Source organism: Nanorana parkeri, unplaced genomic scaffold, assembly GCF_000935625.1.
Source record: "Nanorana parkeri isolate BGI_ZX_2015 unplaced genomic scaffold, ASM93562v1 scaffold1256, whole genome shotgun sequence".
In the NCBI taxonomy this organism is placed as follows: domain Eukaryota; kingdom Metazoa; phylum Chordata; class Amphibia; order Anura; family Dicroglossidae; genus Nanorana; species Nanorana parkeri.
The window spans coordinates 142,952-162,951 of NW_017307524.1; the positions used below are offsets into that span (position 1 = coordinate 142,952).

General features: G+C 42.4%; 1 protein-coding gene across 3 annotated transcripts in view; it reads left to right on the plus strand.

The window, feature by feature from the left end:
* SHANK2 (SH3 and multiple ankyrin repeat domains 2) overlaps positions 1 to 20,000 on the plus strand; it is a 334,773-nt gene that overhangs the window by 34,419 nt on the left and 280,354 nt on the right. For all 3 annotated transcript variants that reach the window (XM_018568872.1, XM_018568873.1, XM_018568874.1), the window contains exon 9: positions 11,481 to 11,547. In XM_018568872.1, the coding sequence (XP_018424374.1) occupies positions 11,481 to 11,547 (67 nt within the window). The remainder of the gene's footprint in view (positions 1 to 11,480; positions 11,548 to 20,000) is intronic.

Below are 20,000 nucleotides of genomic sequence, written 5' to 3' on the forward strand. Positions count from 1 at the left end.
TAACATGCAACCTGCACTCAGCACCAGTTGCGGGGCTTTGCTCTGGAAGCTGGCGACAGCTGTTCAGTGCTACTTTAGATGGCACAGCAAGTAGGAACAGTTCTATTTTGCATAGTGGCTTTTATTGTATAAATAAGCTAAATCTCACCTTTTCTCTGGCTATCCACAGCCTATTTGTAGGGAAAAATGAGTCCTATACTGGCAGCATTCTGCTATAGATGCCTGGTTTTCATTGAGACAATGCTAATAACTAGAAGTGAGCTGATTATAGATAGTTAGTGACCGTCATAGATCAGCTCCACATCTTATTTCCAGTAAATGCCCTTAGATCCAGTCAGAGCTGTCAGGAGCTTGGTGGTTAAAATTCTGATGTATACATTGAATAGTCTTAAGTACCATCTGCAGATTGAAATTTGTCTCTAATTATAAATATCCTCTTTCTGCTCTCAATGCTGGATCAAGAGCTCCTTTCCAAGGCTCGAGTGTATTCTGGTATAAGTGTACATTAAAGACGGCTATTAGCAGGTGGGAGCACGCTGTGGAATAATAAAAAGCTGTCTCTGACGTTAGCCCATCCATAACACCTGCATTCTAAAAGATAAATGTATACTTTCCCGCAGAGTGGACTGGCATCAATGAATCAAGCTGGTCTAGCGATCTCCCTTCATTCATAGTGTATGCCCAGGAAAGCAGTCCAATTATTACTTAAACATGTGACTTGGGGAGCTTATGTGCCTTTCAAGGAATGCATTTTTCCTGTTATCTCATGCTGTAAGGTTAATGGAATGGCAAATGAGTGATATTGAGCGTTTTCTGCTGTTATTATACCTAATTTAGAAGCATTAGCATATTACACATTTCTGCGTATCAGATAGAAAAGAAGCACAATTTACAAACTCCATACAATCATGTACAGATGAAACATGTATGAAGGTAAGAGAGCCTTGCCTATAGAACCTTACAATGTAATGGGGGGCCACCCACATATTGATATGTTCATTCAGTGGACTATTTCATCTGACTGAATTTATCAAATTGAATACAAATCACAAACCAGATACCCTCTGTTCAATCAATTTAGATATCAATCGGCCATGGTGGAATTTTTCTGATTGCTTCTGATCACTCGAAGAATTGTGTGTGTACAGATCGATGAAACAATAATTTTTCAATCTGCCATTTACATTTTATGAACGGTCGATTATATAGTTGATATTTTCTTTGTGGAATAATACTACCTGGTGCAGATGGATCACTTGTTTCTTTTTAAGATTGCCCATACCTAGACCGATCTCAGAACTCTGTAGGGTCTGTTTATACATCTTTTCACAGTTTTCCATTTGGATTCAATTGGGAAAGTGTGTAATTTGTATGAAAACAGTTATCTGTGTATGACCACCTTTAGCGTGGGAACATTGGATACAGGACTGTGGCTGGAGGTCATTGACTAACTTAGAGATAAAGATGGAGAGACAGCTTTGAAGACATACATTTTGAAGGACCTTTTGAAGGTGGGGGATGAGGAAAAAGAAATTTCAGACAAAGGAGAACCTCAGGTTGAGACACAGGACTTGCTGTATATGTTGTAGGTCCCTGGTATGTAGTAAAGGCATTGGATTAGTTTGACAGCAAGGCAATAAGCATTCTCAGATGGAAGTCATCAGTGACATCCTACATGTTTCTCTCAGAACAGGTTTCCTTGAAGGACCCGTTCATACCATTTCCAGTGCGTTCCGGCATGGTTCCACTATTTTTTGTGATCGCACCACACTGGAACACTGGGCATTTCTGTTCTACGCGTTCTTGTACAGGCGGGAGGCGTGTCTGTGGTGCCATTGACATGATTGGCACTACACACCCCCTCCTGTCGCAGAACAGGCAAGGCTTGCTTTATGCAATCCACTGCGTTCTAGGCATGGAACGCACTGGATTTGGTGTGAACGTGCCCTAAAAGAGAACTAAGGCTAAACCTTTTATTGACTATAGATCTTTTTTGCCCTCTATATGCTCACAGCACAGGGAAAGATCCCAATAATATTGTCAGGATCCATCCCGTTGCCTGATTGACAGCGGGCTGCCTCTCTAGAGCCAGAGCCAGCTGTGTCCGCACCCTCCCCTGTCTGTCCCTCTAATGAATGCTCAAAGAACAGAGAGAGGGGAGGAAGGAATCCCTGTGGGGAGCGGTGACTGACAGTCACTGCTCTATGCAGGGAGAAGCTGTGAGCTGAGCGGTCAGCGATTTGTGATCGCTGAGTCCTCAATCTATAGAGCCAACATGTGACAGCTGCATTGTCACACGTCGACTCTAACTGTTGGGAGTGTACATTTTACTCTCCCGCTGCTTCTCATTTAAAGTAGTTTGCTAGGGTTTGGACAGGGAAAACTGAAGCTGGGACAGGAGGGATTTAGATCAAGAGGCAGCTAAATATGGTATAAAGGTGGCATGACAAAGACAGTTATTGCATCATATGAGTAGTTGTGTAGGTATGAAACTTTACCACTCGTGCTTAGCTGCATTTCATTAGCAGCTTTTTCTAGGTTTAGCACTTTGACAGTTACAGATCCGGAACCAATATGCAGCCAGTGAAGTCAGAACTGCACATATTTACATAGTCCGGTTGAAAAAAGACATTGAGTTCCACCTATAACTTATACTGCATACTTGTTTTGGTTCAGTGACTGAGAAGCACCAAAGCCAGAGGGCTAGCATGGCATCCTGGGAGCAACCATAATGGCAGGGATTCCCCCCCCCCCCTACCCTCTCTGATGCTCCAGCGCTGAGTGGAGGAACGGCCGGGGAAAGGGCGGGCACAACTAGCTCTGCCTCCAGATAGGCAGAGCCCGCTGTCAATCAGCAAGCTGGGTGGATCTCGACAGTGTTGTCGGGATCCGTCCCGGCTGCGGTGCTCTTAGTATATAGCAGGCATTAGCCCGCAATATACTGAGCTTTGGGTCGTGAGAGGAGTTTAGTATATGTCCTCCCGTGACTCTGAAGAGAACTATGGGGAAAAAGGTTACCCCATAGTTCTCTTTTAAATCTGAAAACTGCATTCACGTACCTTAACTATTAACATAAATGTATCTTATTTGTGTATCACTCGGCTGTAGATCCTCAAATCATCTGAATTGGTGCGGACACTGTCCTTCCTTCTAGAGGGGGGCTACTTTCGTTCCCCATGGTCCCTGTGTGTGTTGTAATGTAGTCACCGCTACAAGCTCGCCCCAGTGATGGACTACAATCTCAATACAAATTAGTAAACTGAACATGAGATTGTAGTCCATCCCGGGACTGAGCTTGGAGGGGTGACTACTTTACAACACCCACAGGGACCATGGGGAACAAAAGTAGCCCCCCTCCAGAAGGCAGGACAGTGTCAGCACCAATTCAGAGATGATTTGAAGATCTACAGCCGAGTGATACACAAATAAGATACATTTTCGTTAATAGTTAAGGTACTTGAATGTATTTTTAGGATATAACGCCTGAGTTTAGTTTAATTCAAAGAAACCGCAAAATTTTCCTCGTCCTTGTTTGCTTCACAACACTTGCAACAGATTTGCATTAACATTACACAATCTACGGAGCCATTCCATCGTCTGCACACTTCCATCACCTCAAAGTCTCCCATGCCGGACAAGTTCTCTTGCTCGGATATCACTGACAACAGTGACCACACCTGACATGTAGAAACTATTTTAAGATCATTGTCTTCTTAGTGTCAAAGCACAGATGGAATAATGATTCATATTTGGAGGAGCTACACATTAAGATCTAAGAAATGGTTGATTTTTTTAATAAGTAAGCAGGCCATTATTGGCAAATCACTCATAAGCAGCAGGAGCAAGCTCTAGCATATATTTCGGAGGAGGATACCAGAGGCAGGGAATAGTGAGGGATGAGATGAGCACTATCAGCCAGGACTGGGAGAAGAGCTGAAGGTAATTATGCTGCTGCTTGAATTCTGTATGTGTTGGTGTATTATTCCGTCAATCCAAGTGGCAGTGGGACCCCCTCTGCCCGTTTTCACAGCTGCCTCTAACAAAATATTTCCAGGTTTTTTTCTCTGTTGTAGCAGTTTGGCGCTAATTTATTACTTGTGACTGCAGGATTCCGATTCTGAAATTAATTTTGAAGTGCTTCGTCCACGAAGCACTTAACAGATAAATAGGTAATTAAGTGGAAGCTTCCTTTTGCTTGTATTAAGACGCAGGGTTTGTGTTCTTGGGTTCCGCAGTCTTATTTCAGATTCCTGCATTCTTGGGCTTAGCTTAATGTGTGCTGGGAGTTACGCAATGTGTGGGCTGCAGTCGAAACTGATTTTCTTTTTTTTTCCGTTTCTTTTTTCAGCATAGAGCTGCAAGTTGGAAGTAGGTCTAATAAAAAAGGACCTGCTGGTTCTAAGAATCATTATGGTTTTCTGAGGAAATTGTAGAATGTTATGTTTGGGGTTGTTTTTTTTTTCGTGTGGTCACTGTGATAGCAATCAGGAAAACAATGAGCAGTGTTTGGGTGGTCTGGTGGTTGGAGGTCACCCAAAATAATTTTTTTCAGTTGTCCATGGAAGCTGATAGACTGAGGAGATCTCTGCTGGGGACCCCGAGAGATGAAAAGAGCCAATGAGTCACTCAAAGTGGTCTCTGCCTCCAATTTCACTCCCCCTGCTAAATTCTCCATTTCATAAATGATTTAGAAGACCCAATATGGAGATTGAGACCCTGTTTTATAATGATTGCTGCATGTAGGTGTGACTGAGTTTTCAGGCGTAGAGCTCTTACTGCTGAAGTTCCTAAAATATACAAGGAGATGATGGCAATTCCCCCAGCTGGCATCCTTGTAAGACTGAAATAACAGATTTTGTGCACTGACAGGAGTCACGGTCACAGAGGTAGATGTAAAAATGTTGGACAGAAAGTAGGAATTACGCTTTTTCTACACACTAAAGGCTTAATTTACAATCTTGCACAACTGGACAAGGATCCTTATGGCATCCTTAAGGATTGTTTATCCTTAAGTAAAGTGAATTATTTTCAATAATTCATTGAGATTTGAAAACTACAGTCACATGGCTGAAATAAAGAACACAGTCACCTTGTGTTGAAGATTTGTGAATTGAGCCTTTATGTGCGTCTTCGAACGGGCGGCATTTTACAGCTGCAGCAATACATCATTTAGAAGAATTTTCGGCTTTGGTGGAAAGGACAGGACTTCCTTGGCTATTTATGTCACTTAGCCCTTCAACTTACACATGCCCTTGGTTGCTGTAGTATGAATGGGTTTAGGGTAATATATCACTTCAGACACATCTTTGTGTCATTTTTCTGGCTCTTTGAAATGACTGTTTCATCACACAAGCATTTAAAGGTCAAAACTGAAAATGAAGCCTTGAAAAGCATACAGTCTATCTGCTCAGAATTTAACTCTTGCTGTGGGGCTACCCCCATGTAGTATGGTGGAGTATGGTGCAAAGGTCTTTTACTTACTGGATCCTCAAATCCTCGGTGGTCTGCATTCACTTTTCTGCTCTCCGCTCTGGCTGGTGGACTATACCTCTACGTATTCACGTATAATGCAGGGCTAAGGGCCCTGCACTGAACATGGTGACTTCAACAGGTCTACGACTGCATGAGCAGAGGGGGAACATGGCTGTGGGGGCCGGTTTTGGAGTCTGGAAGAAGCCTGTGTTGGTTATGTGTTTAGATGAAGCACTGAGATCTTGAGCAATGCTTTATTAAAGTTTTAACTGGAGATAGGCTTTAAGTTTATCAGCCAGACATAGCTGTAGCATACCAGGTCACACTACTCCCTTTTTGCCTCTAATCTCCAAATGTGAGAATCTGTTTTGCTTATTTAGTTGTGATACATGTACAATATTCTGACACACACCCACTTATGCTCCTTGAAGTCTCTCATGATAATTCATCAGTACAAAAGTCTAGTGTTACAAATTTTAGCAAGAGTAGCAAGATGCTCTTCCCTTGCCCCAGACACAAATCTGCCTTAGACCCCTTTTCACACAAGCATTCTGATAAGATCTGCCTGTCAGTTTTTCAGATGTATCTGATTATAAGCCCAATGTTAATCTATGGGCAGCCGGATCTAAATGGATGTGCGTCCGTTTACATCCAATTACCCCCGACTCTGGGTATGAAAAAAAAAAAGGAACAGAGTTCTGCTTTGGAGAGCCTGATTGTGACGGACCAGAGGTAATCTAATGTAAACGGACATGTCCACTTACATCCAACTTCCCACGAACCTAACATGGATCCTTAGAGCTCAGTTCTTGCAATGGAGGAAAAATATGAACGGACACGGATGTCACAAGTGTGACATCTGTTTCGTTCTTCTCTGATCAGCATACATCCCATTGCTTAGTGTATTTACTAAGCCAAGGCAAAACTCCCTCGCAAAGTGCAATGCTCTTGCAAAGTGAACCACCTATTTTCCTTGACTTAATAAACCCCATTCAGGACCAGGTCACGGTTAGGCGGTCTGTGACAGCGTGGCAATCGGGCACGAAACCATGCGGATGGCCGCGCGGTCATGGAACTGCACACCACTACTGATTGCGCTGATGGTGCCATTCTTTTCTAATGGCACCCCAGTCACAGCAGATTGCGCGATTCCTCCCGTGCAGGTGCACACTTGGCGACGTGCAATTTCGCACGTTCGTGGCTGAAAAAACAGCATGTACCTTTTTTTAGTGGAGACGTTTCTTCCTTTGAGGACAATATATTGCATTTCCTTGAAACTCTTGAAGTTAACTCTGGTCCAGTTTAATATTAGGGCCAAGGCATCGGGAGGAAATTCAAATCGCAAGAAGCCATCTCACCCACCATCCACTTACGCAGGTGGCGGTGGGGGGATATTTTTTAAAAGTTGGGGCTTGGGACAGTTAAGAAAATTCAGTGAAGATACATGGATAAAGGGAGATAAGGATCAAGGTTTGGTGGGAATACCCATTTATCAACAGAGTTGTGCAATTGGAGATGGGTTTGACATGTAGTAACCTAGAGAGATGCAGAAGGGTTTTCAGCTGCATATAAGTGGAGCAGGGTGCAGTTGCACAGCTGAATTAGTCTGTGGAGAGGGTTAAGGTGGCCATACATCTGCCGATTATTGTACGATAATCGCGTGTAATCCAGCGATCGTATGATAATCGGCAGGTTTATGGAAGGCGTGCGACCGTTTCTACTGTACAGTCGCACGTCTTTTGTCTTACAAGCATGTTGGAAAACCATCCGAAAATCGTAAGATTTCCGGTGGGTTTTTGGCGTGCTCGTAAGGCAAATGCAGCACGGGCCGGTGTGCGCAAGCGCACACTGCCCGCTCAGCATTGCAGTCATCGGAAGCCCTCCCCTCAGCGGGGCGTGCTTTCCGATGATCGCAAGTGCGATCTGCCTGTCCAAGATGGGCAGATCGTACAAGCTTTTAATTAGCTTACAACCATCGCAAGACGAAAGTCTTGCGATGGTTGTAAAGTGTATGGCCAGCTTTATACAGTTAAATAGTGTTGCAGAAAGGTAGTGAGGAGTGAGGATTAACAGCCTAAAGATCACTGTGAAGAGGGGTTGCACAGCTGGAGAAAGTTGCAGGATGGCTGCATAGTTGGAAAGGGTTGAACAGTTGAAGAGAACTGCAGCGAGGTAGAGATGGGTTGCACGGGTGAAGAGAACTGCTGTGAGACAGACACTGGTTACACAGTTGGAGAATGGTGCAGAAAAGTGTAGAAATGTACACAGGTGAAGAAGGGTTCCAACTGGTATATTCTACTTACTGTACATTACCAAACACAAGATACGAATGTATATAACACCTGTATGCAAATCATTTACATAATGGAGTTTGAAGATTCCATTTTCCATGCAGCACAGGTCTCGTGTGCCTGGAATACATTTAATTGAACCAGCTACAGAGAGCGGCGAGTAAGCGATCCAAGCAGATGTTTGTTTTATTTTCCAACATTTCAGCATTTAATGCTGTCAGGCCATTCTCTGATGTTGCAGGCAGTGGCTCATTGAGAAAGCTCATTATTCCCCAATTCAATGCTTTCTGCCAGTGTGTTTTTTTTTTTTCTTGAAGCCTTGATTATCACTTGTGGAATGTCACAATGGAAAAATGTCATGTGAATATCAAATCATTTACAGGGCTGAATGGAAACCAACAAGGATTCCCTGTCAAGTTGACAAAATATGGTTGATTAGTATTATGAACTGTGTATAGCTCAATGTGTGACACCAGTGACAATTCAATGGAGGCTCTGCTGGAAAGTACATGTGTATGTTTGTATTTGTAATGATACTTTTACCATAACAATTATCGGGAGCCCCAGGGTTTGTTTTTTTTAGCTCATTTGGGAAGGGAAAAAACACAGTACTTTAGTTATAGGCAAACTATGTGTTTTAGGTTATTGGAGTACAATAATTTTATACACCTGCTGTAAAAAATGTTTCCAGGTTCATACTGTATTCCCTATAAAGATCTCCAAATGCTCCCTCTAGTGGTTACCTGTATGTCTTCCTTCCTTTGAAATAATCGGCAAGCAAATCAGAATAAACTTTGTAGCACTACCAAGCATATAAATGTAGCAAACATGGATGCCCCATATACAGTTTTAATTAGAAATAATGAAGGATAAATCTGTAAGGAATAAAAACGTGAACTTGAAAATGTTTTTACCTGAACATGTTCTACAGTATGTGCCCCTAATTTCCTTCATTTGGCTATGCCTTCTTGCTGCCTGTGCAGTAGAGCTCAGCTACAGTAGGAAGCATAGGTAAAAGATGATTGAAATTATGTTTGTATTGCTGTCGTCATATGAGTTTGTAGGCATCTGGTCATGTGATGACCGTTCACATTATATAACTCACTAGGGTTGCCACCTGTCCAGGATTTACCCGGCCAGTCCGGGTTTTGAATGTTGTGTCCAGGTTTCATGGCACCTGAAACCCGGACACATGATGTCAGGCAGACAGGGGCAACCAAAATTAAGATAGGGGCTACTGGCACCCCACTAAAAATAGTCTCGACTGTGATATTTACATATGAATGGGTAACCCTATTTACATACGAATAAGCCACGACTCCTTCTCCCCAAAAAAATTATGTGCGTCGCTAGAGTGTTCAGGTTTCACTGGAAGAAAAGGTGGCAACCCTATAACTCACCCCATTTGAGAAAAGTCCTGTGACAAAAGGCCTAGACTCTTGGGCAAAGGGACAGTACAGAAAGGAAAGAGGAATGACACTCCCTCTAGGAAAGATGAGTATTTTAGTATTTCAATTTATTGTTAACCAAGCTTTATAGGAGAACTATGGGGTCAGTGTTTTTCCCCATAGTTCTCCTTAGGGTAACGGGAGGACACAAACTAGCGTCCTCCCGTTACCCTAAGCTCAGTATACCGTGAGCTACAGCTCGCGGAATGTCAATTCTCTTTCTCCCAAAATGCAACTCAGGATGTCTGAGTAGGCTTTTGCTAGGGACAAGGGATGTTAGATAGGGGTAGGGAGAGAGCCCTTGGTCTTGTATAATATTTGCTGAAGCTTTCTCAGTGTTTTGTTCTCTTCCTTGAAGTAAAAAACAGCGTGCGAGTGAAGGGAAGGTATTTGGGCAAAGCATAGGTTCACTTGAAGTTAACATTTCAGCATGGATTCACACTAACTATACTGCTGGGGAAAAAAATTAAAGGTGTTGTCTCTTGCTCTCATAAGTGTAGTAACTTGAAGTCTTGACCTCCTAAAGATTCTGCGGATAATTTGTTACATAGTTACATAGTATTTGAGGTTGAATAAAGACATTAGTCCATCAAGTCCAACCTATTAGGATCTCATTCTAGGAGTACCCGTACCCCTGTATATTACGGTCCCTTAAGAAATCGTCCAAAAGTTTCTTGAACAATTCCACATTATTTGCTGAAATCACCGCCTGTGGCAGTGAGTTCCAGACCCTAACTGATCTTACTGTGAAGAACCCCCTTCGCACCTTGTGCTGGAATTTTTTTTCCACCAATTTTAGGTGATGGCCTCTAGTTTTTGTAACGGAGTTAATTTTAAACAGTTTATCGCTAATGTTGCTACCACCATTAAACATTTTGTACATGGAAATCATATCCCCCCTTAATCTCCTCACCTCTAATGTGAACATGTTTAAATTTAGTAGCCTCGTCTCGTAGCTCTGGTCCTCCATACCCCTAATTAGTTTGGTTGCCCTTCGCTGGACTTTTTCCAACTCAAGGACATCTTTTCTTAGTACTGGTGACCAGAACTGGACCGCGTACTCCAGATGAGGTCGAACCAATGATCTATAAAGTGGCAAAATTATAGACTTGTCCCTGCAATACATCCCCTTTTTAATACAGGACAAGACCCTGCTAGCTTTGTTTACAGCAGCCTGGCACTGCAAACTACCTTTCAGTTTGTGGTCTACAATGACCCCCAAATCCTTCTCCATTTCTGACTTCCCCAGCGGCATACCCATAATTGTATAACCCATTTGTTTATTTTTAATTCCAAAGTGCATTACTTTGCATTTATCGACATTAAACCTCATCTGCCACATTAATGCTCTTCATTAAACCAAGCATAATCCCTTATGTAATACAGGTAATCTGAAGAATGAACCCTACTTATGGTGGAGTAATCAAAGGTCCTTTTTTTTGCTGCCATTTGTTTGGCAATCTATTGACTTTCTACCATTTTCCCAATTCTCTTTGACATCACAGTTTCCCGAGTTTTAAGTTCACTGTAAAAATATGCAGATTGTAGTAATGCACCAGTACACTTTAGTCCTGATTATTAAGGGGTTATTCACAAAAGGGTGAAGAGTTTGGAGAAGGCAGGAGAAGTGAACAATCTAGGACAACATAGCAGAACTGGAAACATTCTCCAATTCAGCTCACTTTCTAAATCGGCTATTTTGGCCTAGATTGTTCACTTCTCCTGCCTTCTCCAAACTCTACACCCTTTAGTGAATAACCCCCTAAATGTCTGGTGAACCTGGGGAAGCCAGTTGAGACCTCTGTAACAGCACAGTCTGGGTTTTGGGGCTTCGGAGGGGCACTGGAAGAAGCTCAAACTATATACTTGGTGCCTGCTATGGCATCCAAGTGGTGTTTCAACAACAATATCATAACTGCATGCACACTTGTTCAAACTTTATGGATTTGAAAATGCGTTTTGATTCTGATGCATTTTTAAAACATGTGCATTTTACAACCCTTTTAAATGTGTGTTCTTTAAGCATTTTACAAGCAGTTTTAATTAATTCCTATATAGTCTTGAAATCACTGTAATCCACTGGGGCGGATGGGATCAACTGAAAACATTGTTTTTTTTAATTGTCTGGGCACTTTACCTTCAGTGTTAAATGGAGTGGAATACATGGAAACTATGTTTACCTTGAGTACAATTTTACTATAAAATGATATTTATTTTATAAATCCAAAAATAAAAAGCTGTTCATTAATCATACACTGTATTGTTGCAGGTTGCTATAATTGCTGGAAATTTTGAGCTTGCTGAGTTCATTAAAAACCATAAGGAAACTGATATTGGTAAGTAAATAAATTCAGAAGTTGCATTCCTCTTCTGTATCTTACATAATGCACTAATGGCCAAAGTAACATGTTCACTTTACTGTGGTGAGCCGACAATAAAAAACACTTGTGCTAAAAATCTAATTTTGGAAATATAACTGCTACACAAGCCATTTTTAATTTAATGATATTGAAAATTACATTTTCCATTGCAGTCTCCAGGCAGAATGATTTTCTAAAAATGTCAGAGAATTGAAATGTCCCTTCCTGTCAATATGGCAGAATGGCTCCAAAAATGTAATTTCCTGGTTGTGTGATTGGTTTACTGCTTTTTCCTGAAGTCTACATTGAGATGCAGGTCATATTTCAGGCATCTCCTTCAATAGGAGTTACTTTTTTAGTGAGATATTATGGGGCTTTCACATCTGCCCATTCCATTTAATGAACTGCCAACCCCAGCTTAGGAACAAAAACTGGATGTATACCTCTTTCTTTTAAACTCAGCACACCACAACACGTGGTATGTAGTGCACCAGTATGCACTGTTCTGTGTATTCTGTGCCCTGAGAGTCCCTACAGTGGATGAACCAGTTAATTTTCTTAGTATGGGCAAAGGACAGGTTCACATTAATGTATGTAAGCTCAAGCAAAATAGTTTTAAAGTGATAAACGTTTAAAGTGATATTTATCAATGTTTTTTATGCTATTTAAAAATGCTGATGAAACCACTTACAGGGTTATTCACTAGAGGGTGAAGAGTTTGGAGAAGACAGGAGAAGTGAACAATCTAGGATAACATCGCTGATTTGGAAAAATTCTCCAATTTAGTTCACTTTCCAGTTCAGCTATCAGCTATGTTGTCCTAGATTGTTCACTTCTCCGGCCTTCTCCAAACTCTTCACTCTTTAGTGAATAACCCTGTTAAAATGAATGTTGCTCCTTGATGTTTAGGGCTTGTTCACACCAATTATAGTGCATTCCAGCACGGTTACCTGCTGAAACGCACCCTATCGAATACTAAACTCCCCCCTGCGTCCTGTCAATTCAAGTCAATGGCACCACAGCTGCACCCCCCCCGCCTGCAGTGTGATCGCCCCCACCAGGACGCGTGGCATCATAAAAAATAGTGCTCCTGCCCCAGAATGCAGGGGGTAGTTTAGTATGCGATGCAGTGTGTTGCAGCAGCTAACCGAGCTGGAACATACTGTAATTGGTGTGAACAAGCCCTTAAAAGTTTTAGTTTCCTGTAGAATCAGCTGGTCATTGAACACCTGCCCTTATATCCTTTTTTGGGGTTGTTCCTTTCCATTGCAGGGTCCTATGGAGCCACCCTTGTATGTGCTAGTAAGCCTTATGTCTCCTGAAACACACAGGCACAGCAGGGCAAACCACTCTCCTGCTCTCCACCTCCCTTCTCCATGCTAGTAGATGGACAGCTGCGCTAGAGTCTGCGCTGTCCTTTGTACTGCTGTTCTGTGATCTTGTACTTGACAGGAAGTGTGGGGACGCCGGACTGTATATGAGTTTGAGTCAGCTGTTTGGAGACATGATGACTGTAGGTGCTTAGGCAAACATTTAAGGAAATACTTTGCTGGGCAATGTATATTTGTTTGATCTGGATTCATTATTGAAAACAAGTTTGGGAGTTTAATAATACTTTACCTCTTGTAGTAATGGTGTCTGAAGGTATTTATAAAATACAGTACTGTAGACTAAGATTGTTTGTTTTGATTGGATATTTCCATACAAAAGTGTACAATTTGACAAATCTACAATTTACCGCCTGAGTAGGGCATTGGCAGACCATTCAAAAAAGATGAACTGCCCTACTGCAAGGCACATTAAAGGAGAACTATGAGGTGAGTGATTTTCACTCACCCTCATAGTTCGAGCCGACGTGTGACAATTAAACTGTCGCACGTCGGCTCAATAGATCGGGAAGTGAGCGACCACATACCATCACTCGCTCACTTCACGATCATCTCCCTGCATAGAGCGGTGACTGTCAGTCACGGCTCCCTGCAGGGATTCCCCCCTTCCCTGCTCCCATCCTCCAGCGGGGTACAGCTGGCTCTGTCTCTAGATGGGTAGAGTCTGCTGTCACTCGCAGCTGGGTGGATCTCGACAGTAATGTCGGGATCCGTCCCGGCTGCGGCACTCAGTATACCGCGAGCTGTAGCTCGCTATAGACTGAGCTTTAGGTCACAGGAGGAGGTTAGTATATGTCCTCCCGTGACCTTTAAGAGAACTATGGGGAAAAACACTTACCCCATAGTTCTCTTTTAACATACAAGATGACGCACGTTAAAGGAGAACTATGAGGTGAGTGCTTTTCACTCACCTCATAGTTCTAGCCGACCTGTGACAATGATACTGTCACAGGTCGGCTCAGTAGATCGGGAAGTGAGCGAACACATACCGGCGTTCTCGATCACTTCTCGATCCTGTCATGGCAGAGAGCCATGACAGGGGTGGGGCTGGATTCCCCCCTCCCCGCTCCGATCCTCCAGCGCTGACTGGCGGAACGAACGGGAGAGGGGGCGGGTACAGCTGACTCTGCCTCTGGATAGGCAGAGCCAGCTGTCACTCACGCAGCTGGGCGGATCCAGACATAATTGTCAGGATCCGCTTCAGCTGCGGCGACTCAGTATACCGCGAGCTGTAGCTCGCGGTATACTGAGCTTAGGGTGACGGGAGGACGCTAGTTTGTGTCCTCCCGTTACCCTTAGGAGAACTATGAGGAAAAGCCCTAACCCCATTGCTCTCCTTTAACATTCACGTAGTTACACCCTGCAAAGGTCTGAATCCGGCCTTCATCTAGTCATCTAGAGTGTTATCTGCCTACCCTCTGCTTTTGCTGCTTCTATGGCAAGTGGCCAAGTACAAGACTGTAAAACATGGGAATGGTTAAAGTGTAACAAACAGGAAAAAACTAAATAGAAACATAGTTTCTATTTGACTATGTTATTATCCACAGTAACAGTTTCTTTATCCTACAGAACCAAAGAAACTGGTCACTGTGGACAACAATTGTGCTTTCTTTTCTCATTTAGATCTCTTGTTATAAATCTAATTTTCAAATGTGTACAAATTCAATGTAGTTAACTGATGATGCCAATAGGGGGTGCCCAGCTATGGATAAATAACACACTGGGGAGAAAAATACAAGCACATTTTATAGATGGCTTCCGTAATCGTCTTTTAATTCTGGTAACTGGTTGGTGCAACATAGCATTATGTTCATTTGGCATTTTCATCATAGCACTGTGCCAAAGCAAATGTTTTACTTGTTGTCACTTGGTATAAAATAGCTACTAATTCTGCTGTGCCTAAACAAGGAAGAATTCTTCCACACACAATGAGGAGACTGAGATGTGTTCATTACAGATAGTTTCTTGGTTCCACTTCATGCAAATGCATGTTTAGCTGAGCTAGCTCCATCAAAGGAATACCTTCTGGCCAGCCCTAAAAGAATTCTAAAAAAAAAAGTTGTACTCCGGAAAACCCCCCCAAAAAGCAGATCATATTTATATATTTAAGGCAGCAGAGGCGAAGATGTACAATCTTCCTGTATCGTGATGGAGCACATATTGTTTAATATCAACAGTTATTTCATATAACCACCACTAAAACAATAAAGTGCTCTTTGTAAGGCCTTGTTCACTATTAAGCTTGTATAAGGACAGTGTGCTGCCCACCGCTATTTGCATGTATCCACACATCCAGGAGATAACTGCGGTAGGGTCAGATAACCAGAACTGGACGCAGTTTGTCTGATGCCAGACCTAATTAGCCCATATGAATGGGGCCTAAGGATGACAATTGTGTGGTTTTTGCACAGATTAGATTTGAACTATAGACAGCCCAGTATCAACGCTGTGTAGTAGATGAGGCAAGACGCTTTGCACTTGTATGTCTAACTATAAGGCGGCAGCACAACTAAAGTTTTACAGTGTATGGAAAGTTTCCTTACCACTTTTTGCACCTCACCCCCTTCTGAGCTGAACTAAACCAACCCATCCTCAGCTGCATATACCTAGTTCTTGCACCAAGTCCAGCTATGTTCTGCAGCAATGTTTATCTCTGGCCAGGTATTTTCCCCCTTAACATGCACAGAAAAACCCTGTAGACATCGACAGAGCTGTCTTCTGCTTAGAGAAGCCTGTGGTATTGTATTGCACATGTACAGGCTATAAGAAGAAGAGGCATGACCAAAGGTAAATATCATGGCACAACTTTTCTAGACTTGTTACAAGAACTGGGTTTCTGCATTTAGGGAATATGCTTGTGTCATATACGTGGGTTTAAGGCCCATTAACACCAGATCAGTTACGTTGCGATCCATTGCATTGTGATCCGTTTTTCAACGGATGCCAACGGAAGGGCACTGAAAAATGAATGGGTGTGAATGGGGCTAGTTCATACTGCTCCATCCCACTGCGTAACGTTATATTGCAGTGAAAAGAGAAGTAAAGCATGCATTACTTTTTTCAGTGCAGCGTAACACAACGTATCCGGTGTGAACTAGCCCCATTCACACCTATTCATTTTTCAGTGCCCTTCCATTTGCATCCATTGAAAAGTGGATCGCAACTCAACGGATCGGAAAGAAATCGGAAGGTACAATTGCAAGTCAACGGACCCTCTGTTGCATACAGCTTACTTCTGATTTTGGTGTGAATGCACCCTAACGTGCGTACTGGCGTATATACCGCATACATCTGCGCACAGACATTCATATCTATGAGCGGCTGTAAGCAGGACCTGGGCTTCCTGGGTGCGGAACAAAGCCAGAATTTTTATGCTGTATTCCCCAATCGTATGCTCATGTGCATGAGCCCCTAATGTCTACATGCTGCAATTTTAAGAGTCATTCTGCTATTTTTGGCAGGGTTAAGGAATCATGTTTTATTGCCTTTAGCCCCACCCTGTTGTTTTTACCTGTATCTTTGATGATAGCTGACATCATCCAAGCGCAGAGAGGTGACATCACACGTGGCTTTAAATGTAACCTATTTCGGTCTCACATCCCTTGTGGACAGATTCTGTACTCGGCTTTTTAGTAACAGTGTGTGAAAATAGTTGATGCTTTGCCAGTTTCTTGTTGTTACTGATACAAATAGAGTAATTTCAGCTTCCTGTGGACAATTCACTCTGCTAAAACATGAGAAAATAAGAGGAAATATAAAATTTGCCTCCATATTGAGAGGTGAGAGGGATTGCTTTGGCAGGCTGGCAGCACAGAATGTGTTTAAGCGGTTTTCTATTGGCCGAACACACTGTTCCGTATCCTTCATCCAAATATATGTGTATACTCACCAATATGCAGGACTTGCCAGGCCGCCCGTCCACATGCCTGCAAACGTGGTCCACATGCTCCTGTAGATTAATGTTTCCTAATGAAACAGTAAATTATCATTTGTTCTCAGGCATTTACATTTCAGACATTCCCTTTGTTTGCTGTTTCCTCCGTTTTGTAGGTCACAGATTCTAATATATGTAGTAGCACATAAATTGTTGATTCTTTAGAAACAGATTGTCTTTAATGTTTGAGCTGTTAGGGAAAAAAATAACTATACAAATTATTTCTCTGTCTTTTGGTAGCTATTAAAACATGACTCCTTTGTGTTCTCCGCCGTTTCCAGGAAAGAGTTGAAGGCAAATAGCTTAATACAGTGTTTAAATATATGTATGTTTATTGCTTTACCTGCCAAAACATTATTTTTCTTGGTTAGGTGAATGAAGCTTGTTTATTGGAAAATGGAACAACATCACATGTGTCCAGTTGGAGGGCTGGATGCCCTCATGTACATATACAGTATAAAAACAGACTATACAGAGAGAAAACCTTTTAAAAAAAAATATAAATCAGGTCAAGTGCACTTATTTTAAGGCTAGGTTCACACCTAGGCGATTCAGATGCCGAGCTGTTTTCGCACGTTTTCAATTGTACGACTGTTCATTGTAAACAGCGCAAATGTATTTCAATGCATAGAGATGTCTATGGGACCCAAACCGCACAAAAATAGCTCCTGCACCTTGTCGCGCGACAGGCGAGATTTTGGCCGGGCGACGGGCGAGATTTTGGCCGGGCGACGGGCGAGATTTTGGTCGGGCGACGGGCGAGATTTTGGTCGGGCGACAAACCGCAAAGGTGTGAGGAGCCTCCATTGACTTCAATGCGAATCTGTGTTTTGTGTGATATCGCCCAACTCAAATCGTGCAATAAATCGCCTAGGTGTGCACCGGCCCTAACAGATAATTAGGAAGGCTGGCAATTGGGCCAGCGTGAATTTGTGGGAGGAGGCTGGCCTGTAAATACGGCCTTGATTCTCCGACTTACCCTCGGATCCTATTAAGCATCCCACCCACCCATACCCTTTTGTATAGTACATCTTTTCTTGAGTATGCCCCCTTTTTGGCATATTGTCCAGTGCGACCAAAGGTCGCGGTACGTAGGTATTTACACGCGTTTGTGTCCAGACTTTGACCACAATTGCCCTTTATTACAAAGTGCACTTATCTTTTAGGCCCCTTTTATCTGATGTCACTGCTCCCTCTCTCCCTGTGCAATAAATTCCCATTGACTTTTATGCTGGAAGATAAGGTAGATGAACCCCATAGAATTAATTGTTGATGTATTGCTCAGTCATGGACAGCTAAAAGGGGTCTGATGGCTTTTAAAGCAACACACCAGTTACAAATTAAGTCCTGAAATGCGTACTTCATACCTGCCTAGGGGTGTAACATACTGCCACCCCGCGGCTTAAACCTACCTTGTTGTAAAAGTTTGTTTTGTAGTAGGACCCCACCCACATAGTGTACCTGAGGGCTGAAAAGGCTTCATCTATTGTTCATTTCTCCTGCTGTGAACTAGATTACCTCTAACCATTTTTTTTTTTTTTTAGCACCCAGCCCCTCCTGTAATTCTTCTGACGCCACGATGCACTCCTCTTGTGCTCACTGTCAGGAGCCAAGGCAGGTTTTCTGGTGCTGCAGTCCCACATAAAAGCATGGAACAGTCTCCATAAGTACACATGCTTTCCTGTCATAATATAATAACCACAGTCTCACCCTAAAAATGAACACTAAAATGTACCCCTTATTACTTTACATGACCTGAGAACTAAATCTTTAGTCCCCACTCATACTAGGGTGCGTTTAGGTGCTTTTATATGCGTTTATAATGTTCTTCTAAACTCATATATATGCGTCTAATGATTTCCAATGGATCCATTCACACCTTGCGTTTAGATGCAGTCAGTTTAGCTGCATTTCGAAAAAATGTAAGTCAGGTGCGTCCAAGAAACAATTTTAGCTTCTAAACGCATCAAAACACATGTAAACTTGTGTAAATACGTGTAGTTGCATGTAAACGCAAGGCACATTTATTTCCTGAAATCTCATTGGCTACTTCAATGGACTGTTTCAATGGACAAAAGACAGATGTGTGTAAGCGTGTCATGTTAAAGCATAAAGAAAGCATCTAGCCTGACAGATTTTACAGACCGATCTCTGCATAAAAAACATAAGTGGCCAGTGTGATTGAAGCCTTAACCTCATGCTAGCATTAATCTATCACTTAAAATTAACAATAGCGTATTTGCACTTTTGCTGCAAAATTGGGACGACACCTACTCTGTATTTGTTGCATGTTCCCATTCACATAGCATAACCCATTGGGGTCTGTAATTGTAAATACCCTTGTCTTAGAGATTAGAAGGCTGGACAGCTACTGAGTCAGTGTTGGGAACCCACATTGTGTCTGAACTGCTGAGAGAATAACTTGAGGCAGTGCTTCTCTTGTGATCCTTGAGGATAAATGGTTGTGTGTTAAGAATATGTAAATACTTGAATGCACTATATATAGCCTGGTTAAAATGACACTAAACTCAGGAATTAAATCTTAAAAATGCATTCAGGTACCTCAACTATTAACATAAATGTATCTTATTTGTGTATCACTCAGCTGTAGATCCTCAAATCATCTCTGAATTGGTGCTGACACTGTCCTTCCTTCTGGAGGGGGGCTACTTTTGTTCCCCATGGTCCCTGTGTGTTTTGTAAAGTAGTCACCGCTCCAAGCTTGCTCCCATGATGGACTACAACCGCAATACAAATTAGTGAAGTGAGATTGTAGTCCCTCCAGGGAGCGAGCTTGGAGCAGTGACTACTTTACAACACACAAGGGCCATGGGGAACAAAAGCAGCCCCCCTCCAGAAGGAAGGACAGTGTCAGCACCACTTCAGAGATGATTTGAGGGTCTACAGCCGAGTGATACACAAATAAGATACATTTATGTTAATAGTTGAGGAACTTGAATGCATTTTTAAGATTTAATTCCTGAGTTTAGTGTCACTTTAAAGTTTTTGCACTGAACTCCATCAATACATTTTCACTGACAGCAAAGCTCTGACGTTGGCTTACATTAGAATTGACTGTACTTTCTGACACACAGACAGCCATCAGG